Genomic DNA, 19,675 nt, shown 5'->3' on the forward strand with positions numbered 1-19,675 from the left:
GGCCCCAGAGAAATAGTCATAAACAATTTATCACACACTGAAAGCAATTAACTGCTGGGCAGGAAACATGATAGTGAAAATGTAGAAACTCATTCCTCCAGAGAACATAGACTCCAACTTGGAAATCCAATAGGAGCCTCTCGGCCGAGCGGAGCGGGTGCGTGTTCACTGATCATACCTTGTAACTGGGTGGCGAGGCTGTGATTAATGAATTGGGAAATCACTCAGCCGAAATTACCTCTGCTCATCCCAAGAACCTGTGCCCTCCTATACTTGGTACAACTACTAGAAATCTAGCTTGGGCACAGATGGCTCCAGCAGCATATCTTCTGATTAATGTCATGGTCAAGTGGATACAGTGTAAAATAACGAGGCTCAAAACAATGCCACTGATAAAGAAAACACTAAGATAATAAAAAAATTCATTATCTATAATCGTAAAACTAAAGGATAATTTCTGATACTTTATACAAACTGTTATAACATTTTTATCTGATTTAAAGGGAACCAATCATCAGATTTTACCTTATACAATGCTTGGCAAAGCATTATATAGGGTAAAAGCTTTATCCTCACCATCCCCGGGGGACGCTTCTGTCCCCAGGGATGGTGAATATATGAAGTTATAAACTAGTCCCTGCCGGCCCCGCAAGTAGTCCCCTGGGCGGAGAGCTCTTCTTACCTACTCCTGTTACTTCGGCTGGCAGCAACGCCCCCTCGGCTTGATTGACAGGCAGTGTCATCGGTCTGCTCACTGAACAGACGGATTTTGGAGAGTAAATTTTGCTGTTATGGTTTTTGGGGGCCATGTTGCATTTAGGAAAACCCCAGGGTGCCAGAACAGAAAAACAACAAAAAAAAAACAACATATAGCACACTATTTGGGAAACTACACCCCTCAAGGAACATAACAAGGGGTACAGTGAGTCTTAACGCCTCACAGGTGTACGACAGGTTTGCGTTAAACTTGGACGAGAAAATTTAAAATTAGATTTTTAACACTAAAATGATGGTGCTACTCCAAATATTTCATTTTCACACAGTGTAATAGGAGAAAATGGATAACAAAATTTGAAGCCCAATTTCTCCCGATAAAGAAAACGCCCCATGTCAACATAGAGTGCTCTGCTGGCGCACTACAGGTCTCAGAACAGAAGGAGTGCCATTGGACTTTTGGAGAGAGAATTTTACTGAAATTGAAGTCGGGGGCTATGTGCATTTACAAACCTCCCATGGTGGCAGAACAGCAGAAACCCCCCACATGTAACACCCTTTTGGAAACCCCCTACAGGAATGTAACAAGGGTTATAGTGAGTACTTACACCTCACAGGTTTTTTGAACAGTGGGCCGTAAAAGTTCAAAAATTTAATTTTTAACACTGAATTTCTAGTATTAACCCCAAAATTTTCACTAGTAAGAGGAAAAAAAAGCTCCACAGCCCAATTTCTCCAGAATAAGGAAATACCCCATATATGGTGGTAAAGCACTATGCAGGTGCAAAACAGGGCTTAGGAGTTAGACAGCACCGATGAGATTTGAGGCCTAAAGTGGTGCCTTGCACTGCAATGGTTAAGGTTCTGACATAAAATCTAAAAAAATAAAAACCCTGGCTATAGACCACAAGTTTGAAACTACACCCCTCAAGGAGGGTAACAAGGGGTACAGTGAGTACAGGTTTTTTGAACAGTGGGCCGTAAATTGAAAAATTAGATTTTTTTAATACTCAAATGCTGGGGCTACCCAATTTTTTACATTTTAACAAGGGGTAAAGGGAGAAATTGGGTTACAAATTTTGGAGGGCTTTTTCTCCTGACTATGGAAATACATCCACATATGGGGTAACATGCTGGGCGGGCGCACAACAAGGCTCAGAAGTCATACAGGTCTGTTTGCACCCACATGTGACACCACTACAGAAAGTACCCACCCTGAGGAATGGGTATACGGCTAAAGAGGACATTTTGACTGCACGGGTGTTTCCTAAATTTATTTTCCAGGAATGGACTTCGAATTGTCGCCTGGAAATAGGTCAGAGCTCATGAGCGAGAACTCTTCGCATTTGAGGCCGATGTTTCTTACGGACCTAACAGTTACATACATTCAGAGGCAGATACAAGAACGGAACACCCACATGTGAGCCTATTACAAACAGTACACCCCCTGGGGAAGGTGTATAGGGGTGAAGTGGAGATTTGGAACAGACAGGTGTTCCCTAAATTTATTTTGAGTATAGTAAAAATGTAGTACTCCATGAAAGTGTGATACTCCATTAAGCAATTTTTAATGCAAAGGCCCGGATGATCAGGGTAAGTGTCACATTGAGTGGTGGTGTCCTTCCGGATTCCCCTCCTGTGACACACACTGCATTTTTTCCAGCGGCCTAGAGTTCCAGAGGTGCTCTGACCCACTCCTTGGTGGTCATCAAAGATTAGTCTTTAGAATTTCCTCTTGGAACTGCAGGAATGTCCCTGTGTGGCCAGCGTGCTGGGACAGTACAAAAGAGTTTTACATGGCAACCTGTAATATGTAGACTGCAACTTTTTTCTCCCAAAATTTGTCCCCGAAGTGATTGTTGACCAGCCTATCAGTAGGGATCGACCGATATTGATTTTTTAGAACCGATAACCTGTGAACTTTCAGGCCAATAGCCAATAACTTATACCGATATTTCGTACATTTTAATTCCCTCCCAAATATCCTTGGTAAAATGAGGGTGCGTGTGTGTGTGTGTGCGGGTATACCCTGATAAACTGTTTCTGGCCCCGCAGAAGCCGCTGCAGATCAATGATTTAAAGCGGGCGCTTTAAATCAATGAACTGTAGCGGCTTTTGCGGGGCCAGAGACTGCCGCCCGTATCTCTCCCTCTGCCTGTCCTGAGTCCAACCACCGCCGCCGATTGCCTCCCCCTGCCTATCCTCTGGCCAGAGACCGCCGCCGATGCCCCATTGCCTCCCCCATCCTCGGTTTTATAATTACCTGTTCCCGGGGTCTGCACTACTTCTGGCTCCGGCGGCGTCCTGAGCTGTCACTGTGCGCCGGGCCACTGACTGTGACGTCGTGTTGAGAATGTCACTCGTCAGTGCGCAGTGCACAGCAACAGAGCAGGACACCGCAGGAGCCAGAAGTAGCGCAGACCCCGGGAACAGGTAATTATAAAACCGGGGATGGGGGAGGCAATGGGGTAGCGGCGGTGGCAGTCATCTCTGGCCAGAGGATAGGAAGGGGGAGGCAATCGGGCGGCGGCGGTGGTTGGACTCAGGACAGGCAGGGGGAAAGAAGTGGGCAGCGGCGGTGGTCTCTGGCCCTGCAAAAGCCGCTGCAGTTCATTGATTTAAAGCACTGCATTATTGGCATTATCAGCAAGGTAACTGCCGATACCGATAACTTAGAAAATTGTGAATATCAGCCGATAATATCGGCCATCCCAATAATCGGTCGATCCCTAATTATCAGCATTTCATTATAATGCAAATATTTCCGAATGGCCTTGAACCGGGGACGGGTCATAGCCATACTGTAGAGCGGGGTCTGGTAGAGGACGTCCCTACTCCAGTATTGTCTGACCTTTGTTTTTTTTTTAACTAGGACCATATGCTGCACGAGGCTCCTAAAGGCCCTCATTTCGGGTGCATCAACTGGGAACCAGCCATTAGGTCTAGCTAAAAAGGAGCCCGCGTTTGTGTCGATGAAATGTTGGGCGTACAGATTCGTGTCAAAGTAGTCACTGAAAAAAAAAAAAAGGTCCATTTCAGTGAACCCAACGATGTCAATCTTGATCCCCGAGTCACCAATAAACTCAGGAATCACGGGCTCGTGGTCCGCTGGCTTGGTCCAGACAAGTTCACCGGTACCAGGCACCAGTAGACTTGACTGGGGGCTTTGACTAGTATGAGCGCCAGGGGGACTTATACTAGCATGGGGCACAGGGTAAGGAGCAGAGGAGGTTTGCAGCCTTGGTGGCTCATCATCAGAAGATGATGAGGAGGATGCGGAAGAAATCAGGAAGATGGGGTCTTCCTCGTCCTCACTGGCGCTTTCAGTGTCGGAGGCAAGTAAGACATATGCCTCCTCCACTGAAAACACCCTGCGGCCCATTTCCCTACTGTAATGGGGGCTGGGAGGTGTGGTTGATTGGGGGGGGGGGTACTGACTACCTGCCCTACCCTAACCCGCCCTAATCCACCACCTAACTGAACAAAAACATAAAAATATAAAATAAAACTAAACAAAAAAAAAGAATAAGAACGCTTAAAAAAAAAAAAAAAAAGACTTCTAGTGCAAAAAGGCCTGCTCCAAAAAAAAATTACATAAAAAAACGCTTACCTAATCAGTGGTGTGCGCACTGATTAGCGCTTGGTGGCAGCAAGGGGCGCAGAAGTCAGTGGGGGGTCTCACCACACAAAAAAACTGTAAAATAATATTTAAAAAAAAAACGCTAAAACCCGGAAAAAGCACCAGCCTGAACCCAAAAAAATCACTGACAGCAGTGGGGCAGGTCGTACACACAGGTACGGTCCCGTCCACACAACACAGGCCCTACTGGTAGCACGGACCGTGCAAAAAAAAAAAGTTTAAAATAAAAAAAAACACTTATTATCCCAGAAAAAGTGCCTGAACTACAAAAAAATGCTGATCAGTACTACAGGACTGATCAGCAGTGGATGGGCTTTAGCTAACAGTGGGCGACCAATCTTTTATACGGAAGAGGGTTGGCCACACCGTTTGCAAAAAAAAAAAAAAAGGTCTGCGGGCCCGAGTCACGAAGCTAAAGGTGCTGCGGACCTGCGGAAACCTACAGATGGTACACCGCAGAAAAGAAATTAAAAAATTTATTTTTTTACTCCTAAGAAACTATCCCTGCCTAACTAAAGCTGTCCCTGTAATCTAATGTGCCAAGGGGTACAGAAAGGGTGCCAGGGGGCACTTTTATCACTGTGAGTGGGGGCAAGGGGCTCCGTCCTGCACACCACCAGACACAAAATGGTGGTGAGCAGAGAGGAGCAACGAGCTCCTCCCCCCTCTCATACTACTGTGATTGGTGCGGTCACTACGACCGGCCAAACACAGCTGTACTGGAGGGGTGGAAATACTGCCACCTCCAAGGACAGTACAGATGATGATTGGTGGTGTATATTACACCACTGATCAGCCTCCTTTTCTGGGTCATATGTAACCCAAATAACCCAGTATTGCCGCAGATCGCCGGTCTGAATTGACTGGCAATCTGCAGCGATCACCGATATGGGGGGTTCTAAGGACTTCCCTCAGCAATGTGCCAGGATGCCTGCTGAATGATTTCAGCAGGCATCCCCGGTCCGATCCCTGCTCGGCGAAGACCGGAATTCCCACAGGCATACAGGTACGCCCTGGGTCCTTAAGGACGGGGATGCAGCGCGTACCTGTACGCCCTGCGACCCCAAGAGGTTAAAGTACGAAACAATAACAAAACAAAGTAAGGAAATAAAACATTTTAAGGGAATATGTAATAAGAATATTGACTACTTAAATTGTTATGATAAACATATTTGCTTTTTCTGACTGTGATGTTAAGAATAGGCTTCAGGAAATTGATCTGTGCAAAATTACAATGAAAGGTGACACCAGGATTTAGATAAGACAGGATCTTCACAAGCGCCGAATCTCAGAGCCCAGCCTATTATATTTTCTGCTTCCAAAACATCAACTTCTGCCTAATATATCCCACCCCTTGACCGGATAGTGAACTAAAGTGAGGGTTCCTCTAAATGTGGCACTTTGCTGGCATAAAGATAATTGTGGGTGCCTTACATATAGACTATTTTAAGTGGTAAGCGACAAAATAGTTGATTTATAAAGCACATAGATCTTTTCTGTCCATTCTTACCAAAGCCCTCTGGGTCCTCCTCCCACATGGCTCGTTCTTCTTCATTGAGGAGGAAGTAATGTGTAACCAAACGGCGACATATTTCCATCAGTGTTGGGTATGTGAAGAAGGACATTTTTATTTGGTGAGCATTGATGGTTTCTGGTTTGCTGTCTGGAAAAAAAAAAAAAAAAAAAACTATTCTTATGTCAGACTTTTTATAAGCATTGTAAGTGATATTGCACACAGAAGACTGATAGAAGGGAATTTACTAAGAAAAAAGAAGGCAGAGTTTTTCAAAGAGGCGGCCTGGCAGATTAACTATAATTTATTCCAGTAAAATATAGCAGAAAACTATGCTAGCTTGCAGTTTGCAGAGTGTATCCCTGGTGGTGCTACTATTGGATTAGCTTTGCAATGTAGTGTACAAGCGATTATATAGTCAAGTACACAAAGGGAAGTAAAAAAAAGTATATAAAACAATAGGTAAATTATTTTTTTTAATTATAAAAACACCCTATAATTAAAATGACCCCCACCCATTTTTAAATAAAAAAAAAATGAATGTCTCCATATTCGGCCAAAAGAATAAATAGGGTCATTCTTTCGACAAATGCATTTCAGCGGTGGAAAGCTCAGCTGAAATTCCATAGTGTGCACTGTACAGTCGTATCATTTTGACAACAATATGACTCTGCTGCACCGGACTTTGCAAGCAGAATTTCAAAGTGGAATTTTACTCGGAAATTCCGTAGTGTGAACCCGGCTAAGACAGCGACGAAGATAAAAACATAAAGTTAAAGCAGTCAGAATATGGGGATACAAAGATATTTTTACTTTTATTTTTTCAGTAGCAAAAACTACTTTGGTATCACTGTATTCATGATCTGCAAAACAAAGCTAACAAAGCTAGGCCTGTTTTACATAAAATATGTGTCAGGATTCGGCAGGCTGGAGGTGGATCCTCTGTGTCAGAGAGGGATTGGCGTGGACCGTGTCGGTGGACCGGTTCTAAGTTGCTACTGGTTTTCACCAGAGCCCGCCGCAAAGCGGGATGGACTTGCAGCGGCGGTAGCAACCAGGTCGTATCCACCGGCAACGGCTCAACCTCTCTGACTGCTGAGATAGGCACGGTACAAGGGATTAGACAAGAGCAAGGTCGGACGTAGCAGAAGGTCGGGGCAGGCAGCAAGGATCGCAGTCAGGGGCAACGGCAAGAGGTCTGGAACACAGGCTAGGAACACACAAGGAACGCTTTCACTGGCACAATGGCAACAAGATCCGGCAAGGAAGTGCAGGGGAAGTGAGGTATTATAGGGAAGTGCACAGGTGAAGACACTAATTAAAACCCATGCGCCAATCAGTGGCGCGCCAACCCTTTAAATTGCAAAGACTAGGCGCGCGCGCGCGCCCTAGGGAGCGGGGCCGCGCGCGCCGGGACAGCACAGACGGGGAACGAGTCTGGTAAGCGGGTCGGGATGCACACCGCGAGCGGGCACGTCCCGCATCGCGAATCGCATCCCGGCTGGGGAGATTATCGCAGCGCACCCGGTCAGCGGGTCTGACCGGGGCGCTGCGAACAGCAGAACGCCGTGAGCGCTCCGGGGAGGAGCCGGGACCCGGAGTGCTTGGCGTAACAATATGGCATAAAAAAGACAATTCTACATGGGAGTTTTTTTTTTTTATCAAAGCCATTTGCAACATTGCTCAATTAGTTTATTTTGGGCGTAGTGGAGCAATAAAAAAAAATTGTTAAAAGCGTAGAAAGTCTTTAAGAAAAAAACTGGAAAAGCGGAAAAAAGGCAATAACCAGGGAGTTTATTTGTTATAGCGAAGAAAAGAAATGCCTACCTTCAAAGTTTTTGGATGGCTTGAAGGAATCATTCTTTACAATCATCTTGATCAGACTCATGCACTGAACTATGAAACGTTCATACACTATTCCATCCCCAGCCTCTGTGAACACATAGCTGACTGCAAACTCCAACACTCTCTGGATTAATGGAATGAATGCAAATGGATGCTGGTCCAGAAAATCTAAAAGCTTGGAAAAAAAGAAACATACAATGGAATTTCTAAATTTAACCCTGCACAATCCAGGAAAATAAACAAAGAATGATAGTAGGGAAAACACTATATTTTAGTGAGTTTAGTTGTTTGTACAATAGGTAAACATCATATATGATCAGTTCACTGAGACTGCATAGAAAGGATAAAAGGTTCATGGAGGCCCTGAGTGATGAGGAAAGAATAAGAAAGTTACATTTACACAGCTTTAAGGAACCATTTAGAGGTATTATACCAAGATTGATAGTCACCGGTAGTCAGACCCCGATGGATCAGACACTTATCCCCTATCATGTGGGCAGCGGATAAGTGACTGATTAATTGGGGTCTGACTGCTGGTAACCCCTTGATCATGATTAAACGGAGCTGCAGTGCGCATGCTCAGCCCCCCAAAAAAATTCACTCTCTATGGGACTTCTGAAGATAGCTAAACACTGTACTTTGCTATCTTAGAAAGTCATATAGACAGTAAATAGAGTGGTAATACATGTGCACAACAGCTTAATTTAGTCTGGGGCCAGGAAACCCCAGTTCTCATGATTGGTGCAGGTCTCACTGGTTAGAACCTATTAATCCGATACTAGTTTCCTATTCTGTGTATAACAAATAATCTTTAATCTTGTGATAAGTGTAGGGTCACATACAGTGCATACGCTGCATATTTGACACAGAGACACTGCAGAGCGAGCTCCCTGCTGCAGCCGAGTAGCTGTGTGTCAGCTTGTGACTGTCGGTGGGAAACACGCCGCCATAAGCAGACACACAGAGCAACAGGGAGCAGGGGGATCACTCTGCCATCGCTTTGTGACTGTCGGTAGTGTATACACACCATCAAATATGCTGTGGATGTGCTGTGTGTGACCCTTCCCTAAAGAGAAGGAAAGCATAATTAACTCTTAAAAATCTTTTAACGGCCCATGAGGACAGCTGTTCACTGGAATGGAATCTCCTCTTTCACTGGAGATAAAAAATATATATATAAATAAAAAAAATAAAAAAAAAATTAAAAATTAAAAGGATACAGAATTAAGGAAATTAGTTATTCCACATTGAGGATGCAGGGAACTATTCTTTTTTTATGCTTTCCTCTGCATCATCCATGAATTAATACTGCTATGGTTTAGCCTGGTGTGCTCTTGTGACGTATATTTTTTTAACCAAATAAATCATGTAACTATAGTGTAAAAAAATAAAAGTTCTTGATCTAAACCATTGTGGTTTTAAGACTGGACATTTAAAGAAATGGTACCAATGGTGCTTATGTGGCTCATAACTCCACTAGTCACATAAAGCAGTATACTGAATAAAAATAGTCTAGGTGGAAATACTCTTCAAAATTCATCTATATCATTGAAGCCATAATATTAAAGCGCTGCAATCAGTAATCCCCTATGACACCTCTATTACCTAAATCACTCATATTCAGGCTAGAGAAAGATCCCAACTGAGGGATTGAAAAGTCACTGTATCTCACTTGATGGGTGAATAAACCGGATTATTTATTCACTAAAGCCTTGGAGTGCCACTTTTCATTTTTCCTATACTGGACTCACATTTGGGCTATGTCCACACACTGAATCTGTATTTTTTTTCTCCAAAACTTCAGTATTTTGGCAAAATAATGTGTTGTATTAAAGTTCATGGAAATGTGTTGTCAGTCCGTAAACTGTTTGAAGAACAACTACAATTTGGAATGGCCGGTAAAACAATGAGCATGTTCTGAGGATGTAAATAAAAATGGCAGGGATAACAAGATCTAACTGTAACTCAAGAAAAATTTCCACAACTTCATATTTTTATAGCCACAAATACTGCCAAAATACACTGTGAACATAGCCTAAAAGTGAAGGACAGCAGCTGGGAACTCACAATCCATGATGTTTGCTGTGTGTGGCCATCAGCACAATACACCAGGCACTGTTTACAGGGGGTGCCCTTCTTGACTTCCTAAACAGGCTAAAGCATTGCCTTGTAAGTGCTGATGAAATCAAAGGGCTAGGTAATGCATGGATGTGCTGTGTCCTTTATAAAGAGGACCCAGCTGTTCTCCGCTATTGCTGATAAAGGGGGTAATGAATGGGGATCCCCATCTGTTAAATCAGAATTCACTTACAGTTTATTATCTAAATCATTGAATGCTTTTAAAAGGTACTAGTATTATGAGATTAGAGAGAGCTGGGGGCAGACATGGTAGTTGTATCTGCACTCTCCGAGAGGCGAGCAGCCAAGAGTCAGAGGGGTCATAGGGTTCCTTCCCACCTACTCTCCACAAGAGTCTAATTAGTCCTGACAAGAGAACAAAGGGCAAAAACCAATATATATATATTATATATATATATATATATAAATATATATATATATATAAATATATATATAAATATATATATATATATATCTATATATACATATATATATATATATATATATATATGGGGTGCCAATTTAAAACGTATAATTTAAAACTTATAATTTAATAAATTATAAGTTTTAAATCAGAACCCCTTATTTCGATATATCTTTTGTTCTTTTTCCGTGGGGTCTAAATCTATGGCATCTGTGTGGCCTTTATTGTTTACATGGCTTTAAGTAAATGAACAAAGGGACCTGGGTAATCGAAGTATATAAGGAAGACAAATTCTAAACTAATTTAGAAGCATAGGTTCCCCAGATATTAAGTTATGATTTAAGAAGGTATGTCAATCTTTACCATTCTTTGTGCTGACAAACCATTTCTCGTGAAGTAGTTCAGTTATATAGTTAGATTGTTGGGTCTTATTTAAGATGAACTATGTGCCTTTACCAAAGGTACTGGCAACCATTGGTATAATTACTTATTTTTAATTTAACCACATTTCCTAAATAGTGCTAAAATACGGTAGTCGAAGGAGGAATGTCATAGCAAAGAGATACCTCAGAACCATCAGATACCAGAGCACAACAACAATGAAGAGTTGTATCCATACACATGCTTTGAAATACATACGGTAATCCTTTTCATAATAATTGAATGGTAATAATTTATGTATCTATAATTTACATAGCGCTTACAACACAGACTACAATACAGGAATGCAGAGCATGCCCACATACTGGCACAGTTCATTTTTTACGCACTGCTGTTTCATTCTGGATCTTTAACCTCTTAAGGACCAAGGGCGTACAGGTTCGCCTTTGCTCCCTGGAACTTAAGGACCAAGGGCGTACCTGTACGCCCGTGGGAATTTCGGTCCCCGCGCAAATGCCCAGGGGGGTCATCAGACCCCCCCATATCGGCGATCGCCGCAAATCGCAAGTGAATTCACACTTGCGATTTGCGGCTATTCCGGGTCATACGGGTCTATAGTGACCCGGAAGATAAAGGGGATCACGGATGTCCTAGACACCCACGATCCCCCTGTAGCGATAGGAGCGAGGTGGCAGAGGTGCCACCCCTCCTATCTCTGCTATTGGTGGTCTAGACGCGACCACCAATAGCAGATCGGGGGCGGAGGGGTTTACTTTCGGTTTCCCCGTTCTGTCCACCCACAATAGGCGGGGCAGGATGGGGAAACCGACAGGGACCGGCGCCGAAGATCCACTTACCCATCGGTGACGTCAGTGGGCGACGATCAGCGGCGGCAGCGGGCGACGATCAGCGGAAGAGGACCGCGACGCAGCTCCCTGGATCCGACGGAAGCCGGTGAGTTACTTAGCAACATCTGGAGGGCTACAGTCTGAGACCACTATAGTGGTCTCTAAACTGTAGCCCTCCAGATGTTGCAAAACTACAACTCCCAACATGCCCAGAGAGCTGTTTAGGCATGCAGGGAGTTGCAGTTTTGCAACAGCTGGAGGTCTACAGTTTGAGACCACTGCACAGTGATCTCTATACTGTGCACCTCCAGATCTTGCAAAACTACAACTCCCAGCATGCCCACACAGCAGTTTTCTGTCTGGGCATGCTGGGAGTTATAGTTTTGCAACATCTGGAGGTCCACAGTTTGGAGACCACTGTGCAGTGGTCTCTAAACTATAGCTCTCCAGATGTTGCAAAACTGCAACTCCCAGCATGCCTAAACAGCAAACAGCTGTCTCTGCATGCTGGGAGTTATAGTTGTGTACCTCCAGCTGTTGCATAACTACATCTCCTTTCGGCGATCAGTACATGCTGGGAGTTGAAGTTTTGCAACAGCTGGAGGCACATTGGTTGGAAAATACTGAGTTAGGTAACAGAACCTAACTGAAGGTTTTCCAACCAGTGTGCCTCCAGCTGTTGCAAAACTACAACTCCCAGCATGCACGGTCTGTCAGTACATGCTGGGAGTTGTAGTTTTGAAACAGCTGGAGGTTTGCCCCCCCCCCCCCCATGTGAACGTACAGGGTACATTCACACTGGCGGGTTTACAGTAAGTTTTCTGCTTCAAGAATGATCTGCGGCGAATTTATCGCAGCAGCGCAAACTCCTAGCGGTAAATTCACTGTAAACCTCTGCCAGTGTGAAAGTACCCTAAAAACACTACACTACACTAACACATAATAAAGGGTAAAACACTACATATACACCCCTTTACACTGTCCCCCCAATAAAAATAAAAAACGTATCGTACGGCAGTGTTTCCAAAACAGAGCCTCCAGCTGTTGCAAAACAACAACTCACAGCATTTCCGGACAACCACTGACTGTCCAGGCATGCTGGGAGTTTAGCAACAGCTGGAGGCACCGTGTTTGGGACTCACTGGCGTAGAATACCCCTATGTCCACCCCTGTGCAATCCCTAATTTAGTCCTCAAATGCGCATGGCGCTCTCTCACTTCAGAGCCCTGTCGTATTTCAAGGAAACAGTTTAGGGCCACATATGGGGTATCTTCGTACTCGGGAGAAATTGCACTACTAATTTTGGGGGCTTTTTTTCCCTTTTACCCCTTATGAAAAAGAAAAGTTGGGGTCTACACCAGCCTGTTAGTGTAAAAAAAAAATGTTTTTTACACTAACATGCTGGTGTTGTCTTTTACTTTTTATTTTCACGGGAGGTAAAAGGAAAAAAAAGACCCCCAAAATTTGTAACGCAATTTCTCCTGAGTACGGAAATACCCCATATGTGGGCGTAAAATGCTCTGCGGGCACACAACAAGGCTCAGGAGTGAGAGCGCACCATGTACATTTGAGGCCTAAATTGGTGATTTGCACAGGGGTGGCTGATTTTACAGCGGTTCTGACATAAACCCAAAAAAATAAATACCCACATGTGACCCCATTTTGGAAACAACATCCCTCACGGAAAGTAACAAGGGGTATAGTGAGCCTGAATACCCCACACATTTTCATTAAAGTTGGATGGGAAAATGAAAAAAAAAACAAATTTTTCACTAAAATGCTGATGTCACCCTAAATTTTTCATTTTCACAAGGGAAAATAAAGAAAAAGCCCTCTAAAATGTGTAACCCCATTTCTTCTGAGTTAGAACATACCCCATATGTGGATGTAAAGTGCTCTATGGGTGCACTACAATGCTCAGTAGAGAAGGAGCGCCATTGGGATTTTGAAGAGAAAATATGTCCGGAATTGAAGGTCACTTGTGTTTACAAAGGCCCCATGGTACCAGAACAATGGACCCCCCCATATGTGACTCCATTTTGGAAACTACACCCCTCATGTAATGTAATAAGGGGTACAGTGAGCATTTACGCCCCACAGGTGTCTGACAGATTTTTGGAACAGTGATCCGTGAAAATGAAAAATTTAATTTTCCATTTGCACAGCCCACTGTTCCAAAGATCTGTGAAACGCCAGAGGGGTGTAAATGCTCACTGCACCACTAATTAAATTCTGTGAGGGGTGTAGTTTCCAAAATAGGGTCACATGTGGTGAGTCCACTGTTCTGGCACCACGGGGGGCTTTGTAAATGCACATGGCCCCTGACTACCATTCCAATTTTCTTTCCAAAAGCTCAATGGTGCTCCTCCTCTTCTGAGCATTGTAGTTCGCCCGTAGTGCATTTCAGGTCAACTTATGGGGTACCTCCATACTCCGAAGAGATGGGGTTACAAATTTTCTGCTATTAACCCTTGCAAAAATGTGAAATTTGGGGGGAAACACACATTTTAGTGAAAAAAAAAATATATATTTTTTTTACATATGCAAAAGTCGTGAAACACCTGTGGGGTATTAAGGCTCACTTTATTCCTTGTTGCGTTCCCCAAGGGGTCTAGTTTCCAAAATGGTATGCCATGTGTTTTTTTTTTGCTGTTCTGGCACCATAGGGGCTTCCTAAATGCAACATGACCCCCAAAAACATTTCTCCCCTTGTCGCTCCTTTGCTTCTGAGCCCTCTACTGCGCCCTCCGAACAATTTACATAGACATATGAGGTATGTCCTTACTCAAGAGAAATTGGGCTACAAATACAAGTATACATTTTCTCCTTTTACCCCTTATAAAAATTCAAAAATTGGGTTTACAAGAAAATGCGAGTGTAAAAAATGAAGATTGTGAATTTTCTCCTTCACTTTGCTGCTATTCCTGTGAAACACCTAAAGGGTTAAAACACTTACTGATTGTCATTTTGAATACTTTGGGGGGTGTAGTTTTTATAATGGGGTCATTTGTGGGGTATTTCTAATATGAAGACCCTTCAAATCCACTTCAAACCTGAACTGGTCCCTGAAAAAAAGCGAGTTTCAAAATTTTGCTGAACTTTGAAGTCCTCTGGTGTCTTCCAAAAGTAAAAACTTGTCAATTTTATGATGCAAACATAAAGTAGACATATTGGAAATGTGAATAAAAAAAAAATTATTTGGAATATCCATTTTCCTTACAAGCAGAAAGCTTCAAAGTTAGAAAAATGCAAAATTTTCACATTTTTCATCAAATTTTGGGATTTTTCACCAAGAAAGGATGCAAGTTACCACAAAATTTTACCACTATGATAAAGTAGAATATGTCACGAAAAAACAATCTCGGAATCAGAATGATAACTAAAAGCATTCCAGAGTTATTAATCTTTAAAGTGACAGTGGTCAGATGTGCAAAAAACGCTCTGGTCCTAAGGTGTAAAATGGCCTGGTCCTTAAGGGGTTAAAAAGCAATTCTGTTTTCTCTTAACATGGTAACTTGAAATCCGATACACAGTGGCCCTCATTTACTATTGCAAACCTGACATGTTTTGTTGGGTTGTGCGCCAGATTCTGGCACATTGCGCCAGAATTTGCGCCAGAATTGAAAAAAAACGACTAACTCTCCATTATACATAGAAGAAAAAAAAAAGGGGGTGTGACCATTGTGGAAAGGGGGCGTGGTCACCAAAAAGGGCCGTGTTCCCGACATTCTCACAAAAAACAGCCCAAAAACTAAGGTTTCCACATAAAATGTGGTGGATTTGAGCTGAGAAAAACCCTACAGATCAGAGCATGTGTAAAAAAAGGAAAATGTAGGGAAACCTTAGTAAATACCGTGAAAAATAAATTGTAGGGAATTAAAACCCACAAAGAAACCTACACTCCACTCCTAGTAAATAAGGGCCAATGTATAAGTTAGAATAGAAATAAAGGTCATTAACAAAATGGTTCAAATATCATTATTGTCAGACAATAGAGACACCCACTGACAGAAAGCTACAGCGAGGAACATAACAGGCACAATTTCATTCCTGTTTACTCCTGTCTAGCTCTTCTGTAAATGAGGGAAAACAATATATCACTGCCTGATTTATGGCTTGCTTGCCTACAACTAGAAAGGTTTTAAGAGAAAACTGTCCCAAAAATCTGGAAAAAGTGTAGGTAGAAATGATGATCCTTAGTGTAAAAAAAAACATACATCCACAAAAACAAAACGAACATTACAGTTAAAGCAAACTGGTGGGCTTCAAAGTGACACATTTATGCCCACCAAGCTCAGGAAGCCTGATCTCCTACACCAGTGGTCTTCAAAATGCGGACCTCCATATGTTGCAAAACTACAAGTCCCAGCATGCCAAGACAGCCGTTGGCTGTCTGGGCATGCTGGGAGTTGTAGTCTTGCAACATCTGGAGGTCCAAATTTTGAAGACCACTGTCCTACACTGTGCCTGTCCTGCCTGCTATCACTGTCTCTTCATGCCCTGCTACAACTAATCATTACCCTTACGTATGTGTGTGTGTGTGTATATATATATATATATATATATATATATATATACACACACACATATACATGTGTGTGTAGAGCCCCCTAGATCAGACCACCTCAAAATTGCTGTTTACAGGGCCAGGCTGGGGTCAGTATAAAAGGGCGTCTCATCTGGGATCTATAGTAGAGATGAGCGAATTTACAGTAAATTTGATTCGTCATGAACTTCTCGGCTTGGCAGTTGATGGCTTATCCTGCATAAATTAGTTCAGCTTTCAGGTGCTCCCGTGGGCTGGAAAAGGTGGATACATTCCTAGGAAAGAGTCTCCTAGGACTGTATCCACCTTTTCCAGCCCACCGGAGCACCTGAAGGCTGAACTAATTTACGCAGGATAAGTCATCAACTGCCGAGCCGAGAAGATCGTGACGAATCGAATTTACTGTAAATTCGCTCATCTCTAATCTATAGGGGAGATTTATTAACCTGTGCAGAGGAAAAGCTTACCAGTTGCCCATAGCAACCAATCAGTTTGCTTCTTTAAGTTTTATAAAGGCCTCTGAAAAGTAAAAGTCATTTTTTCCTCTGCACAGGTTTTGATAAATCTCTCCTTATATCTTCAATAAGGAGGTCTGATATGTGTTATTTCATCATTCTGGCGTCCTCTGATATACAGTGGTCCCTCAACATACGATGGTAATCTGTTCCAAATGAACCATCGTTTGTGGAAACAATAGTATGTTGAGGGATCTGTGCAATGTAAAGTATAAGACAGTGGTCTACAATCTGCGGACCTCCAGATATTGCAAAACTACAACACCCAGCATGCCCGGACAGCCAACGGCTGTCCGGGCATGCTGGGAGTCGTAGTTTTGCAACATCTGGAGGTCCGCAGGTTGAAGACCACTGGTATTGGAGGTTATACTCACCTGTCCCCGCCGCTCCGGACCGTCACCGCTGTCCTGGATGTCGCCTTCCATTGCTGTCACCGCGTCCCCGGGGTGTCCACGACGCTCCGGCAAGGCCTCTGCTTCCCCAGCATCCTCGCTCTCCGTCGCCGCCTTCACATCGCTACGCACGCCAATTCCTATTGGATGATGGGACGGCATGCGCAGCGACGTGATGACGACGATGCAGGGGATCCTGAAGAGGACGCGCCGGAGCCCTGAGGACAGGTAAGTGATCGTCAGCGGACCACACGGGGCACTGTAAACGGCTATCCGGTGGTAGCTGAACCAGTCTGTGATGCCGGATAGCCGTTTATGCGATGGCCCTGACATACAAAAGCATCGTATGTTGATGCTGCCTTCAACACGCGATGAACTCTGAGAGGCCATCGTATGTTGAAATGATCGTATGTCGGGGCCATCGTAGGTCGGGGGGGGGTGGTCGCTGTACTATTTCTGATTCAAAAGACTGTAGCGAAGTGGTGTGTGCTAAATAAACGGGTGGTCAAACGGACTAAAAATGGAATTGCACGCTACATGTGATGATTTTTATTGTTAGAGGAAAGGTAATGGCTTGTTATCAATGTAGGCATGCATCTGCAGGAAGAACAGAGATAAAGCGCAACATTCTAAAAATAGCTGCTGCAGAATTGTTATTTTTTAAGAGTCCTCTTTAAGCTTAGTATCTGAAATCTACCTCTATGTGGACAATATTACTGAATCAAAGTTAACACTTTAATGTCTCCTCTATTTATTGATTTCCTATGTAGCTGGAATGTAAACCGTATAGGAGAGAAAGTCAAAATAGCACACAAACTACTGAAAATATAAGCCATTAGCTTGGCCCTTGTTAATGGTGTCCACATTATGCTGTAGCAGACACTTGTGACTCCCGATAACAATTTCTGTTTTGTCTTCCCCGTAGTTCAGATCTGCAGGAGATGAATGGTTGTATTCAGATAAGCTGCTGTAATTATGGCTGAAGTCACACAGGGTGACCGAACCCTCAGGATTTCCTCTATGGAACTGCCCTCCTATTAGGTTTTATAAAGAGACGGCCCTCCATTAACTTCACTGCTTAAAAGCTGCACCAGTGGTTTTGAAGAAGATCTTTTTTCACAGTAATGCAGAGGGAAAGCCAGGATGTATTTGAAGAGGTTCTCCTGGACTTAGAGAACATACAGTCGGGCAAAAAAAGTATTTAGTCAGCCACCAATTGTGCAAGTTCTCCCACTTAAAAAGATGAGAGAGGCCTGTAATTTCCATCATAGGTATACCTCAACTATGAGAGACATAATGAGAAAAAAATCCATAAATCACACTGTCTGATTTTTAAAGACTTTATTTGCAAATTATGGTGGAAAATAAGTATTTGGTCACCTACAAACAAGCAAGATTTCTGCCTCTCACAGACCTGTAACAACTTCTTTTAGAGTCTCCTCTGCCCTCCACTCGTTACCTGTATTAATGGCACCTGCTTGAACTTGTTATCAGTATAAAAGACACCTGCCCACAACCTCAAACAGTCACACTCCAAACTCCACTATGGCCAAGACCAAAGAGCTGACGAAGGACATCAGAAACAAAATTGTAGACCTACACCAGGCTGGGAAGACTGAATCTGCAATAGGCAAGCAGCTTGGTATGAAGAAATCAACTGTGGAAGCAATTATTAGAAAATTGAAAACATACAAGACCACTGATAATCTCCATCAATCAGGGGCTCCACGCAAGATCTCACCTCGTGGTGTCAAAATGATCACAAAAACGGTGAGCCAAAATCCCAGAACCACACAGGGGGGACCTAGTGAATGACCTGCAGAGAGCTGGAACCAAAGTAACAAAGGCTACCATCAGTAACACACTACGCCACTAGGGACTCAAATTATGCAGTGCCAGACGTGTCCCCCTGCTTAAGCCAGTACATGTCCAGGACCATCTGAAGTTTGCAAGAGAGCATTTAGATGACCCAGAAGAGTATTGGGAGAATGTCATATGGTCAGATGTAACCAAAGTAGAACTTTTTGGTAAGAACACCATACTTACTGTGAAGCATGGGGGTAAAAGCATCATGTTTTGGGGCTGTTTTTCAGCAAAGGGACCACGACGACTGATTTGTGTAAAGGAAAGAATGAATGGGACCATGTATTGTGAGATTTTGAGTGAAAACCTCCTTCCATCAGCAAGGCATTAAGGATGAAACATGGCTGGGTCTTTCAGCATGACAATGATCCCAAACACACCACCTGGGCAACGAAGGAGTGGCTTCGTAAGAAGCATTTCAAGGTCCTAGACTGACCTAGTCAGACTCCAGATCTCAACCCCATAGAAAATCTTTAGAGGGAGTTGAAAGTCTGTGTTGCCCAGCGACAGCCCCAAAACATCACTGCTCTAGAGAAGATCTGCATGGAGGAATGGGCCAAAATACCAGAAACAGTGTGTGAAAAACTTGTGAAGACTTACAGAAAACGTTTGACCTCTGTCATTGCCAACAAAGGGTATATAACAAAATATTGAGAGGAACTTTTGTTATTGACCAAATACTTATTTTCCACCATAATTTGCAAATAAATTATTTAAAAAATCAGACAATGCGATATTATGGATTTTTTTTTCTCATTATGTCTCTCATAGTTGAGGTATACCTATGAAGAAAATGACAGACCTCTCTCATCTTTTTAAGTGGGAGAACTTGCACAATTGGTGGCTGACTGAAAACTTTTATGCCCCACTGTAACT

At 43.2% G+C, this 19,675-nt stretch overlaps 1 protein-coding gene across 1 annotated transcript in view; it reads right to left on the reverse strand.

The window, feature by feature from the left end:
• IPO11 (importin 11) overlaps positions 1–19,675 on the reverse strand; it is a 494,099-nt gene that overhangs the window by 348,887 nt on the left and 125,537 nt on the right. The window contains exons 10-11 of the mRNA XM_056541414.1: positions 7,695–7,887; positions 5,865–6,017 (exon numbers count right to left, since the gene is read on the reverse strand). Of these exons, the coding sequence (XP_056397389.1) occupies positions 5,865–6,017; positions 7,695–7,887 (346 nt within the window). The remainder of the gene's footprint in view (positions 1–5,864; positions 6,018–7,694; positions 7,888–19,675) is intronic.

Source organism: Hyla sarda, chromosome 1, assembly GCF_029499605.1.
Source record: "Hyla sarda isolate aHylSar1 chromosome 1, aHylSar1.hap1, whole genome shotgun sequence".
Lineage (NCBI taxonomy): Eukaryota > Metazoa > Chordata > Amphibia > Anura > Hylidae > Hyla > Hyla sarda.